The sequence below is a fragment of the Triturus cristatus genome, chromosome 1_2, assembly GCF_964204655.1.
Source record: "Triturus cristatus chromosome 1_2, aTriCri1.1, whole genome shotgun sequence".
Taxonomy (NCBI): domain Eukaryota; kingdom Metazoa; phylum Chordata; class Amphibia; order Caudata; family Salamandridae; genus Triturus; species Triturus cristatus.
In genome coordinates this window covers 468,928,935-468,941,538 of record NC_140580.1, presented here as the reverse complement: position 1 = coordinate 468,941,538, position 12,604 = coordinate 468,928,935, and the positions used below count along the sequence as shown (strand labels likewise).

Genomic DNA, 12,604 nt, shown 5'->3' with positions numbered 1-12,604 from the left:
ATGACTGGGGTCGTCCTGGCTAAGATAGGTGCTAGAAAGGATGCGCTCTGTCTTAGGGGGTGCCAGCAGGTGGCCACTTTTTACCACATGATATGGGACTGCCCTGCTGTGAAACCGATATGGGAGGGAGCCACGACTAAACTTCAAACCGCACTGGGGAAAAGGTTAGTCCTTACGCCTCAGATGGGCTTACTTAATATATGGGCAGCTACAGACCTCATGGAGATTGAGCAACAGACGGCAACACTAGGCTTTACCTTGGTTTAACGTGAAATAGCGCGTCACTGGGGACTGCAGACGCACCATCTATATGTGAATGGGTACAGGCGCTTGATAGATGTATGGTAGCAGAAAAGTAAGTGTTCATAATTCGTGGTTGCCCCAAGAAGTGGGATAGAAATGGAAGGCATGGAATGTATATCGAGGAAATATATGTACATCCCCGATGGTGGAATTGGCAATGAGGAAGAATGAACTCAGAGAAGTGTTAAAACAGTAACCGCAATTCACTATCCTTTGCCTATGAATACTGTGGTCGACGAATATGCTAACAAAGATGATACTCTGTGTGTGATTATTGCAAAATTTCAATAAAATGTTATCACAAAAAAAAAAAAATAGTCAAGACTTGCTTCTGTAGCCTGATTCCTCTATCGCCACTTCACTATCAGGTAGTCAATATAAAATATTGGCAAATTCCTTTATTCATAGGTGCCGACAGACAATTAAATTTCTAATGTGGGTCACATAAAGAAATCAGGTGAAGAAAAAAACTCTACATGTTGAGGGTGTGGTACCCCTTATGTAGGCATATAGGGAGGATTTCTTAAAGGTTGGGTAAAATCTCAAAGAATCATCTCACCCCCTGTCTTAAAGCCAAGCAGCGTCATCTCAAACATAAACATCTCCACCATTGCCTGCGTGTTACCATGTACCCATCTTCAACTCTGGCCCTCACATCAGTCAAACATCTAAAAATTACTTAAACATGTTGCATCCCTTCATCTAAGTGTTCTCCATCATTCCCTATCTACCCCAAGTCTTGATTGCAGTTGCTGGCCCTGGCTCCAGAATATTTCTACTTGTGCCATTTCCCTGCAGCACTCTGAGATGGAAGAATTGAAGGTGCAGACATTAACAAAATCCCAATATATTACTATGAAATAAAATGCGGATAATTAAAGGTGAAAGAAAGTCGTTTTTGGTCCCACCTACAATACTCAGTTGTAGTTGTCTGTCAAATACCTATTGCCTTCAATGCAGTGAAGTCTGCATACACACAATACAGACTGTGGGCTTTTGGTCAACCCATTCAGCCATTGGCTGCTGGTATCTATTATGGGTTGCGATTTGCTGGGTAGCCTGTCCTTAAAACCACATCAGACAATGGGAGTTACATGTGGCTTCAAGTAGTTCACTGTTGCAACCATCCATTGTTCTGTACAATTCTCCCATTGCTGTCTCTGTTTAGATCAGGTAAGTGACCCATAACTTCATCAGCTGCACCTCGCCACCATTTGGTTGCTGGCACCGGCAACGTTGGCAATGCTTGTTCAATTACATCAAAGACACTGGCCTACACATCATTTTAAAATGGCTGGTGTGCATGAGGGTACATGCATGGTGGTCATTTATAAATAGATTTAAAAAAACAAGAGATTCCATTCGAAAATACCCACACATGTAGTAATCGATGTTGTTATGTTTAAAAAGCAACAAGAAAGACACATTACAAAATGCCCACCGTGTATGCATGTGCATGCACAGTGGCCATCTTGTAGAGGTTTTTACAGAAACGTAACAAAATCCATTAAAAGATAGCTGCCCTCCATGCACATGCATGCTCAATGGCAATCTGGGTGAAGCAGGACAGCACAAACGTGGTGTTAGTGTATTCCATGAATGTAGGATGATGCTAAGTCATGGTTCATTTGTCTAAAACGTGATGACTATCCTGTTACTAAAATTTGCTTATGGATCAGTGAAGTGTATGCTAATATTTTATTACTTTCTCAGCTTTTTTACGTCTTGGTGTTTTAGATTTGGTCTTATTTTCTCCAGTATGCTTAAATAGCCTTCTATTGTTATTTGTTACCATTGTTTTTATGAATAACTTAGGTGTTTTTAATTAAAGAACTGGAACGTAAAATGAGTATGCCAAAATCACATTCACAGATTAACCTTGTCTGACCTTAAATGTCTATTGAGGACATAGATTTTAAGGTACGCTCCTCTCAAACTGAATAACATCTACTTTCTTTCAAGGAAGTCATGGTACATGGTTAATTCTTTGTCTACACAGTAATTCCATACCATCTAAATATAAATATTTACACACAATATTCACACGCTTTCCAACGTGTGCCCTTTTTATGGGATGCTCAGTGAATCCAAATTCCAACTAAGATATTGAGTTCTCTGTAGTAAGTGATGTTTTCCTAATATGTAAATATTTTGTATTTTTTTTCTAGGTATTCGGGGAAATACAATGACCACACATACATAATTACATTCTTTACAACATGTTTCATATTACCATTACTGGTTATCTCAATATCCTATGGGAAACTGATGAGGAAACTAAGAAAGGTGAGGTTTTTTTTCTCAGAAAACAAAAAGCCAAACGTTTGATATATGAACACTTCAGCACTAGCTGCACACAGATTGAAAATCATAGAGTTTGCATAAAAGTTTACATTTTTAAAATGAATATTTCTCTGTTTTATTATAGTGGATTATGTTTTGTAACGCAAGTCATAATTTTTGAGGTAGCAATATGTTCTGGTCAGGGCCGGACTGGCCGTAGAGGGCACTGGGCGATTCCCTGGTGGGCCGCCAGGGTGGGGGCCGGTTTTGGGCCCCAGGGGTCAGTTTTTGTTACAGGGACGGTTTTGCAGTGTAGCTGCAATATCGTCCCTGTAACAAAATCGACAGAAACCAGCCCTGGCAAACTGCTCGGCCGCTCCCCCAACCCCTGGGGGGGGCCGGCGGAGCCCTTTGCCAGGGCCGCTTTTGGTTCCCAGTCCAGCCCTGGTTCTGGTACTCCTTCAATACCAGGGTTGCGTCAATCAATCAATCAATCAAACAATCAATCAGGGAATTTTAAAGCACGCTACTCACCCGTGAGGGTCTCAAGGTGCTGTGAGGGGGGGCTGCTCCAAGTTAGCCGAAGAGCCAGATCTATAGGCTTTTCCTGAAGGTGTGCAGGGTAGGGAGCGTCTGATGTTGACTGGTAGCCCGTTCCAGGCCTTGGCTGCAACTTCCGCCCGCTCTGATTCTGTACTTGTTTCATAGACTAACCAAGGAATTCTATGATTTAGATGTTAAGGTTTGTGGTATTTTCGGGCAAGTGAAAAACTTTTTGATGCAAAACAGAAATATTGTGTGTCTAAGCAGGGAAACAATCACTTTTTACAAAATCCATATTTACCCGAAGAGAACTATTACCGTTCCTGTAATGTGTGTTTTTCAGCCTTTAGTTCGCTGGAGGATAGGTAGATTATACATCGACCCTGCTCATTCAAAATGCTTTTATTAAAAAATGAGAGTACAGCTAAATTAAACCAGAATTGAAACAGTTGAGAGCCACAACTATAAATACATGTACATTAAATAACAGTTAATTAATAAACTAAAGCAGAACAAATCTAGGGCTTAGAATAAACTTTTCGGTCTAAAAAAAAGGGATGCATTTGAAATTTGTGAGACAATGTGAAAAAGTGTAAAACAAATTGCAGTAAAAACACATTTTGATCGTCTCGCCACAATGACTTCACTAACCTGGATAGTTCCCACAGAAAACTAAATTATGCCTCCTAATAAAAAACTGAGTGAGACAGAATTTGGATGTAGGCTTCCATTAATTGGCTGAAGGCAAATATTTTTAGGGGAATACACCTGCTGAATGGCATTTTTACAAAGTGATGGATCAATTCTGAATGTCTTTGTAGGTCTTTTGAAAAATGTGTACTTTTTCACCTGTAGCATCTTGTGGCTCTCGCATTAATAGTCAAAGAAATGTTAACAGACACTGCTGGCTGTTGGCATGTGAGGCTCGTGTTCTTCAGCAGCCATACTAAGAAGGATTTCTAAGGCCTACATTATGAGTGACCTGTATGAGATTGACATATATATTAGGTGAAAACTGATACCCCAGAGTTCGAAATCTACTAGATGGGATCTTTATTTCCAGTTAAGAGTTTCCCCATTGAAAAAGGAGAATGACGTGATTTGTTTTTTCACTGCAAATGTCACATCTCGATTGCTTTATTCTCAGTATTATAGTCTTTCTTCCATTGTTGTGCTGCTTTTTCGCATATTTATTTTCAGTCTTTTTCAATGTTCATTAAACCAGGTTCGTTAGGACAATGATGGCCGGTCTTTTGGGGTTTAATCAGAATAATTGAATCAAGAACAGACTTAATCCAATTGTAAAAGCTGGCCCTAATAGACCTGTTGAAGGTCAGATTGCAAGACAGCCTTAGTTATTGTTCTTCTTTTAATTCTGTAACACATTGTCTTTTACATATACAATGCATGAATGACAAAGAATTTAATATGTAATTACAGAATATACTTTCTAGAGAAATAATAGAGCCTCATACATTACAATGGAACACAGAAGGATACACCCAGGCACCCAATTGCATAAGATGATAACGTAATACTCTCCTGGGATGGTGGCCAAAAAACATTCTATGCGTATGTTAAGGTATTGGTAATAATAGGTCTTAAGATAAAAATGGACAGTATTTCAGAATGGTAGACACCAGAGAGGGACAAGAATTTACTGCAACAAATCTAAATGTCCACATTGTTCATATTTTCAAGACCTTACTCTGAGCAGAATCTAGACATTTTAAATGGAAACACAGACAGTCTGCCAGACTTGCAAATAGTCACTCTTGCACGATTGCCACATATCTTGGTCTTCTAGGACTCTGATACTACATATGTGTGAATACGCCAAAGTGCTCTGCAAGTTATGACCTGAAACTATTTGTCTTGTGATACAAGAAGAGCAAATGAGATACATGTAACTTGTTAAAGAACAAACGGTTTGCTTCTCACTTTCGGTGATTGCTCACTATAAATCAGCACTGGCAAGATATGGTTCAATAAATCTTTACTACACGCTGTTGGAAGGTGGATTATTAGTAGGGGTAAGTATGCACCTACCACTAGCAATAAGGCCACCAACGCAATATAAGGTCCAGTCAAGTTCTCAATACCCTTGGTAGCTGGCTGCGAGCAGGCAGGCTTAACTCAGGAGACAGGTATGTAAAGAATTTAAAAACACCATTACATTAAATAAGTAAGACACAACACACAATAAAAATACCACACCATTTATAAATAGGAGATCTTTTTATCTTTAAAATGACACCAAAACAACAGAAATCCAGTATAGGGAACTTTCTAATGCTTAAAACACATAGCACCAACTTGGGACATCTGGTCGTGCTTGACCAGACAAGGTCAAGTTTTAGGCCGCCTGCGATGGAGCCCTGCTCACTTACATTAAGCAGGAGGCCCTGGTCAAAATGTCACCTTCAGACTTAGAATCATTTCTGGAGGATTTTTTCTTGATGGCATGCGGTCCCCTCCAGCAGGCCAATTTAGATGCAATGTCATCAGATTGCTTTCCCGCGAGGCCCCAGACAAATACTGGAAGTCTGGAGCTCCAGAGATTTCAGCGGGATGAACCTGAAATCCAGGCCAGGTCGCCGTTGAAGGTAGACGGCTTGACTCTTAATGTCGTGTTTTCCAAAAGTTGCTCCAAACTTCAGGAACTTCTTCCTGAAGTTTACCTTGAGGGTTCAAAGTGTCCAGAAGCTCGGAGATGGTCCTTGGAAGTTTGGGACTACAATCCCCACAATACATCTTGCCAGATCCTTAAATGTCCACTGGATGCATGCCAGGCTGGGGACTCCTTGACAGAGATGGTGCAGAGAAGCTCTGTTAAACTGTTGCTTTCAGGGAGTCCACTCCTTAACCTTTTTTGAAGCACAGCAAAGTCCTCAGGGCTGTTGTTGCAAGTGTGCAGTAGAAGCAGTGCTTCCAATTGCACTCCTTTGGAGTGCAGACCAGGTTTCCAGCAGGTTAGTCCTTCTTCTTCTTGTAGTTTCAGGCAGCAAATCTAAGTTGCTATGCAGAGGTCACATATATATTCAATGATCTGGGGTGACAGGCAGGGGGGCACCCCTGTCCAATGAGATGCAGGGTGGCACCCATAAGCCTGACAGGTTCCTCCAAAGTGTAGAAAATTCTTGTCCCACAAAGCACTGCACTTTAAAATTCAAGATGGGAAATTCCTCCTGCTCTGTTTGAAGCCCAGTATGATTTACCCAGCCCCTGACCTGGCCTGTTCTCCGCAGCTGCAGAGCTCCCCCATCAGATAACCTCTGCTCTATGCAGGTCACTTATTACCCCATCAAAGCAACTTGGCTAAGCTTGTTAAGGCTGACCAATCAGGAGGGACTGTTAGAAGGCTGAATTTTGGCTCACAGAAAAGAAAGTTCTATAACTTATTTCCTGTACTAGTTATATTAAATTCCACAGTGGCAAAATGTTGGACTTCTCATTGCCAATCTTTTAAGTCCTTGAATAACATTTTGAGCTACTTCCTAGCAATATTTATACGTAAATAAAATATTCCAATGTTAGTTGATGGAGCTAAGTATCTACAATGGGGAAAATCAAAATTGGCGGTCTTTCCCTCGCCAGTGCATATAAATCATCTTTTATATTGTCCCTTCAAAGAGTTACATGGCACCCCACCCCTGGGACACCTAGGGGATACCTTAGGGGTGGTTTATATGTAAAAACAAATGGTAGATTATCACTTTGGAAGTAACTTTAATTCCAAGTCAAATTCTTGTCATTTACTTTAAAAGACAGTCTGCAAAGCAGGGCTGCTTTTAAAAATGACAGTAGGAAACACAGCAGTGCACCCTCCAGTGCAGGGAATATACTGGGCCTCTAAACCTCCCTGCCCTGTTATATACTAGGGTCTTATAGGTATTTTGAATTTCCCTCTCCTTATTATATACTAGGGACTTACAGGGGTCTGTCATGGTGAATTGTAACTATGCCTAATTACCATATATCTTTTTCCATCAGAGCACTGGCACTGAGCCTGCTTAGCAGAGCCCAGGGCAGAGAGTCTGAGTTAGTTACCACCAGTATCAGTGAAAAAATGGAGGTGATCAGGGAAAAAAGGATGACTTTCCCACACAAATGAGCCTGTATCTCGAAGCAAATAGAGCAGTTCTGCCAGGATCTACAAATAAGAGGGAAGGAATGTAAGATGCTTTTGTCACACATTTTTCACCGAAAAAAGGATTTGCCCCGTGATAACTTTGACCATTCGTAATTTGGTGCACTAAATTCTGCATGTTAAGGACCATTTCCTTGTTTGGAATTGGAATGATATGTATTTACCAGACCTGGTAAATACCTCACTCTGTGGTGTCAGAATGTACTGGGTTAATACATAACAAATTCTCCTCAGCTGCACTTCTTATCCAAGCATAACACATAATAAAAATATGACCATTATGCATGAGGCTGGTTCTAAGCCAGGGATCTCCAACCTTTTCTGCATTAAGAGCTATTTACATTCAGGGAAAATCATCCCAAGCTACTCATGTAAGTGCTGTAATAGCAACCACAACAGACAAGATTACATTAGTGGCCACCATATTCCTCGTTACTAGCAGTGATCACCTTAGTGCATCAGGCAGGGTTTCCAGCAGTAATTTAAAAATGTTGTGTCAATTTCAAATGCCTCTACGTGGATAATACATAACACCAAGGTTATGGTTTTAATAATAAGTCTGTCCAGTGCCACATGATTTATCACTCAAATGTCAGCTTTGAATATATGTTGTACATTGAAACATTTTCCTCCCAAGGTCAGCGTATCAGTTCAGAAAATGAACACACTTTTACCTTGAATACACATCTTAACTTTAATATATATATGGGTTAATTCAGCCAAACAAAAGCTTCTAATTTACTTGGCTGGGCTGCTCACAGGAGAGCTATTTACAGGTAGCTGGAGAGTTACCAGTAGATAACCAGCTACCCGTTGAAGATGCCTGTTCTAAGCATAAGTCACACAAGGAATCTTCTATGCTGCTGTCTATGGGAGAGGGAACCACTCGCGCACCCATCCAACAGGGTGCCAAAAAGAAAGTGGGGGTATTGAAAAATGTACTGCGCCTACGATTAAATATATCTTGAGACAGCCCTGAAAACATAACTCAAATTATCTCCAACAAGGACAGCTTCTACATAAGTTTCAGAATCTAAACTTTTAATTTCTCCTGCGAGGTGCTCATTGATTGTTTTATTCTTCCATAGGTCTCAGACACTCAAGGGAGATCAGGATCTACCCGAAAACCTGAGCGGGAAGTGACTCGAATGGTTGTCATTATGATCCTTGCTTTTCTAATCTGTTGGTCTCCGTATGCAGCATTTTCTATTCTCGTGACGGCATGCCCCTCCATTCATCTGGACCCACGTCTGGCTTCCATCCCTGCTTTCTTTGCCAAGACTGCATCAGTTTACAACCCAATCATTTATGTCTTCATGAACAAACAGGTAGTCACCCTTGGAGCATTTTAAATGCTTGAGTCCAAGTGCATGAAGTCCTTATTGCATTCTGTGCATGGATTTGAAGTAATAAGGTGTTTTCTAAAGGACAGAAATCTTCAACTTCACATGAGCTTAGCTGAGAGCAGCAACATTTCATATGTCTCATAAAAGTATATGTGGGGGCATATTTACAAAAAATCTCGGATCAAGGTGCTGTGCCAAATTTGGCAACGTCGCTCTCTGACATTTTTCAAATGCAGGGATGCGCCGTACTCACAAGAATACGGCACACTCCTGTGTTTCCCCTCGCGCTGGTGCAAAAAAAGCTGCCTAGTGCCAGCTCAGGCACCCTGCAACCATGTGGCAAGGGTGCCTGTGTTGCAGGGGCGATTGCTTATGTGCAGGAAAGGACACCCTCCTGCACATAGACAATCAATAATGGTGATTTTCTATTTCTATGTGAATGCAGCACACATAGAAAGAGCAAAAAACTAAATTAATAATTTCTCTTCGTATCGCTATGCTAAGACCAGGTATTCACTGGCGTCAATTTTTGGCGCTGCTTCAGCCTTGTAAATCTGGAGCAGCATCAAAAAGTAATGGGTGTTGCGACGGAACACCCATTGGCGCCCACTGAAACATCCATTGCACGACCCTTTGCCGGCGAGGACTGTGCCGGAAAGGGGCATATCTACAAGGTGGCATTAAGTGGCTTAGTGTCATCTTCTAAATAGTGGGAGATGGTGCTACGCCACCCGGGCATCAATAAAAGTGACGTTCCAGGTGCGAATTGGGCTTGTGAATATGCTCCTTTGTTTTCTAAACAGTGCATTTTTCAATATGTAACCACTTGACATCCTCACCCCATAATATGCTCAATTGTATAAATTATCTAGGACATAGTTAGCACTTCTATTCAAAACATTATAAAAAATAAATTCAGCTTTTTTAATGGTTGCAATTCGTTCACCTTTTGTAATTGTTCCTTGTCAAGAACTTACGGACAATGATAGCTGAAGATGATGATGCACCATCCCCATACCATATAGACTAGATTAGAGGACATTTCTTCCTATTGTAACTTTGAGGCTCCGAGGGGCCAAGATGAGAATATATAACTACCAATTTTACTCCAGATTGAGCACATTAGCACAAATCAGAGCCAGCTTTCAGGGTATATAAACATGAACATTTTGATTCTGCTGCCAAAATCCCCTGACCTGATCCAGACATTAATTTAACCGAGCATTGTACATGGAATCTTCTTTCAGATACAGGCTTCCAAAGTCTATATATAGGAGCCGCCATTTCACATCAGAACCTCCTCAGGATTAGCATCCTCATCAGCAGGAAGATCCCAGCTTAGTACTTACACCGACTCATCAACATGTGAAATAATGAAACCAACATCATGCAATAGTTTATCCTGATGACAAAAGCTTAGCCACTGCATCACCCCCTATTCGCTCATTTGAGTTGGAGTAAGGACAGGGAGTGGACAGAAGAGAAAGTAAACATCAGTTTTGGTCAGTTGCCATTCTTGACACTGCTTTCATTACCCAGTGTCTGAAGGTATGAAAGAACAAGCTGGGAATAGCAATAGCTAGCCTTAAGTACCACTAAATGATATGTAAAACTGAGATAGAAGTTGTGGGATTGGGCCCCAGTAGACACCCTTAACTGTTGTAAATGTGGTATACACAAAGTTCCTATGAGAGCCCAAATTGATGCCTGAATCGGCTACTCAGGCCCTGTCGGGTGTAAAAAGTTATACCACTTGAAAGGCTAGCATTCATTTTGCTCAGTAGTACACTAGCACCTTGTATTAAAAATTGAACGAAAAAGTGAAAAGAACACAATAGTTGTGCTTATTTGTGCAACCGCCAAGAAATGCGTCAAAGCTGGTTATGTAATTAAGGTAATCTGTTCCTCAGCCTTCATTGCCACCAGTGATATCAAAACAGAGCAATACTCTGCTACGTATTTCTATTTTTTTGTTATTTCTACTTTCTATTGCTTCTTATTGTCTGGAGGAAAGCATGACTAATGAGTGGTGGAGTTGCGGGCTGAAACCAAAGCCCCTTTCTGATTATCATTATATTCACAACTTGTCACTCTGTGCTTCATGTGTCAAAACGATTTACCCATTCGGTGCCTTTTCGAAAATGTCTTAGCACATAACGGCCTATATCTCACTACAATGAGATCTACTCTGAAAGGGTTTAGGGAAAATGGAAAGGTGAGATGTGTGCTGAACTGATGTGTGTGGTGCGCAGAAGACGATGCTTTTATCTTGGCAAGGAATTAACTGTTTCCTTTCTATACACCGTAACTGCAGCCATCTTAAGTGCTCAAACTTTAATGTAGATATTGCCACTGTTGTGAATTGAATTGTTACCATTCATCCTTTCCCTTAGTTACCTGTTCCCTGCTGCTTAGCCGTATAAAAGTGATATAGTGAAATGCTAGAGTGCTTATGATATAATGGAATGTTTAGTGCCTGGAGTGGTTGAGAAAGGAGGGTGTGGGCTGAGTATCAAGGTTGCTGCTCCTGGTGGGGCTTACTTAATACTATCTTCTATACTTGGACTTTTACTTTACAATACGGCTACTGGATATCCTTCTATTACAACAATGGTGACGATTTAGGAAAAAGAACCATGCGTGTGACCTGAAGAAATCTACAGGAAACTTAAAGGGGAACTACTCAAAAAACTTTGAGAACTACAGGAGAAACTTACAGTGAATAAAATAGACAGAAAGAAAAAAAATGCCCTGCAGCCCCACCAGTGTCCTCTCCACTGGACAGTCCACAACCTGGGTGTTTGATTTGTTCTGAGCTTCCTACTTTGAAGCTAATGTTGTCAGCTACCTGTAGTTGAAGGCCATTGACATAATTTATTTTTAAAAAGAACAATCAGTGTTTCTTTGACATTATCTGACAGCTGGGGCGTTTAACCTGCTTTGTGCTATCCGCATGGAAAGGCTGAAATAAGTAAGGCTGAAATCTATGTGTGTACTGGCAGCTTATATGTCAAAAGGAAGTGGGAGCAAGCTTCCTACCTTGAACTTAATGTTGACAGCTACATCTATTGGGAGGCCATTGGCTACTTTAATTTTAAAGGATCAGGCAGTGCTACTTGTTTGAACTGGCAACATTGAAAGGGATTTGCATGAAAGTTGTCTAGCTGCGTATAGGTTTTCCATGAAGTAATTCATCTTGGATGTGCGCTGTTTTGATCAAGCTGTGCTTGCTACTTGCAGTGTAAACCAGATGCCACAGTGAATGAAGTTAGAACTTATTATCAAACCTATCCTATCATATTGTTGGAGTAATGCTCCTGGAGCCATGCAGCGCTTGTCATCGGAGGTGATCCAGCTCTAGGCCAATACCTGATCAGGAATCAATACCAAATTCATCTAATTACAATGGCCCATACACACTTACTCAGAATCCGTAATACGCTGGGGTCAATTTATTTATGTTCAATACTTTTCCTCCTAAGATCTATGTGAGACTTCATAAAAATGCTTACCTAATTTATAAATCAGCTTTCCTTCTACTTGGTCGATGGACCAATTAGTTGAATAGTTGATGATAATGATAATACTATCTAACTAACCCTTTGGTCAGCTAAATATTCACAGACACTCTGTAAAGTTTATAAAGCTTAATCTCACTATTATTGTAAATGCTCGATGCATACGATCACAAAATGCAAATAATGAAATTCACAAAGGGAGAGAAAACATCAGCACTTCAAATGAATACAAACTCATCATATAAGCAATGACAGTATGCACAAAGGAGTGGATAGATTAAGAGACACAAGTTTCATCAAAATCAAATGCAAAACAAAATACACCTAACAGATAACAGAGGGGATGGATGAGGACACAAAAGTTTCAACTAAATAAATACGTAACAATGTACTTATGACGCAGTTGATAGGCGAGGAGACAAAAGTTCAGAGACAAAATACATTTGTAAGTAATTTAGCAT

General features: G+C 40.5%; 1 protein-coding gene across 1 annotated transcript in view; it reads left to right on the top strand.

The window, feature by feature from the left end:
* Positions 1-12,604, top strand: part of LOC146867502 (opsin-VA-like) — a 345,134-nt gene that overhangs the window by 296,568 nt on the left and 35,962 nt on the right. Inside the window, exons 3-4 of the mRNA XM_085606191.1 lie at positions 2,472-2,589; positions 8,368-8,607. Coding sequence (XP_085462317.1) covers positions 2,472-2,589; positions 8,368-8,607 — 358 coding nt within the window. The remainder of the gene's footprint in view (positions 1-2,471; positions 2,590-8,367; positions 8,608-12,604) is intronic.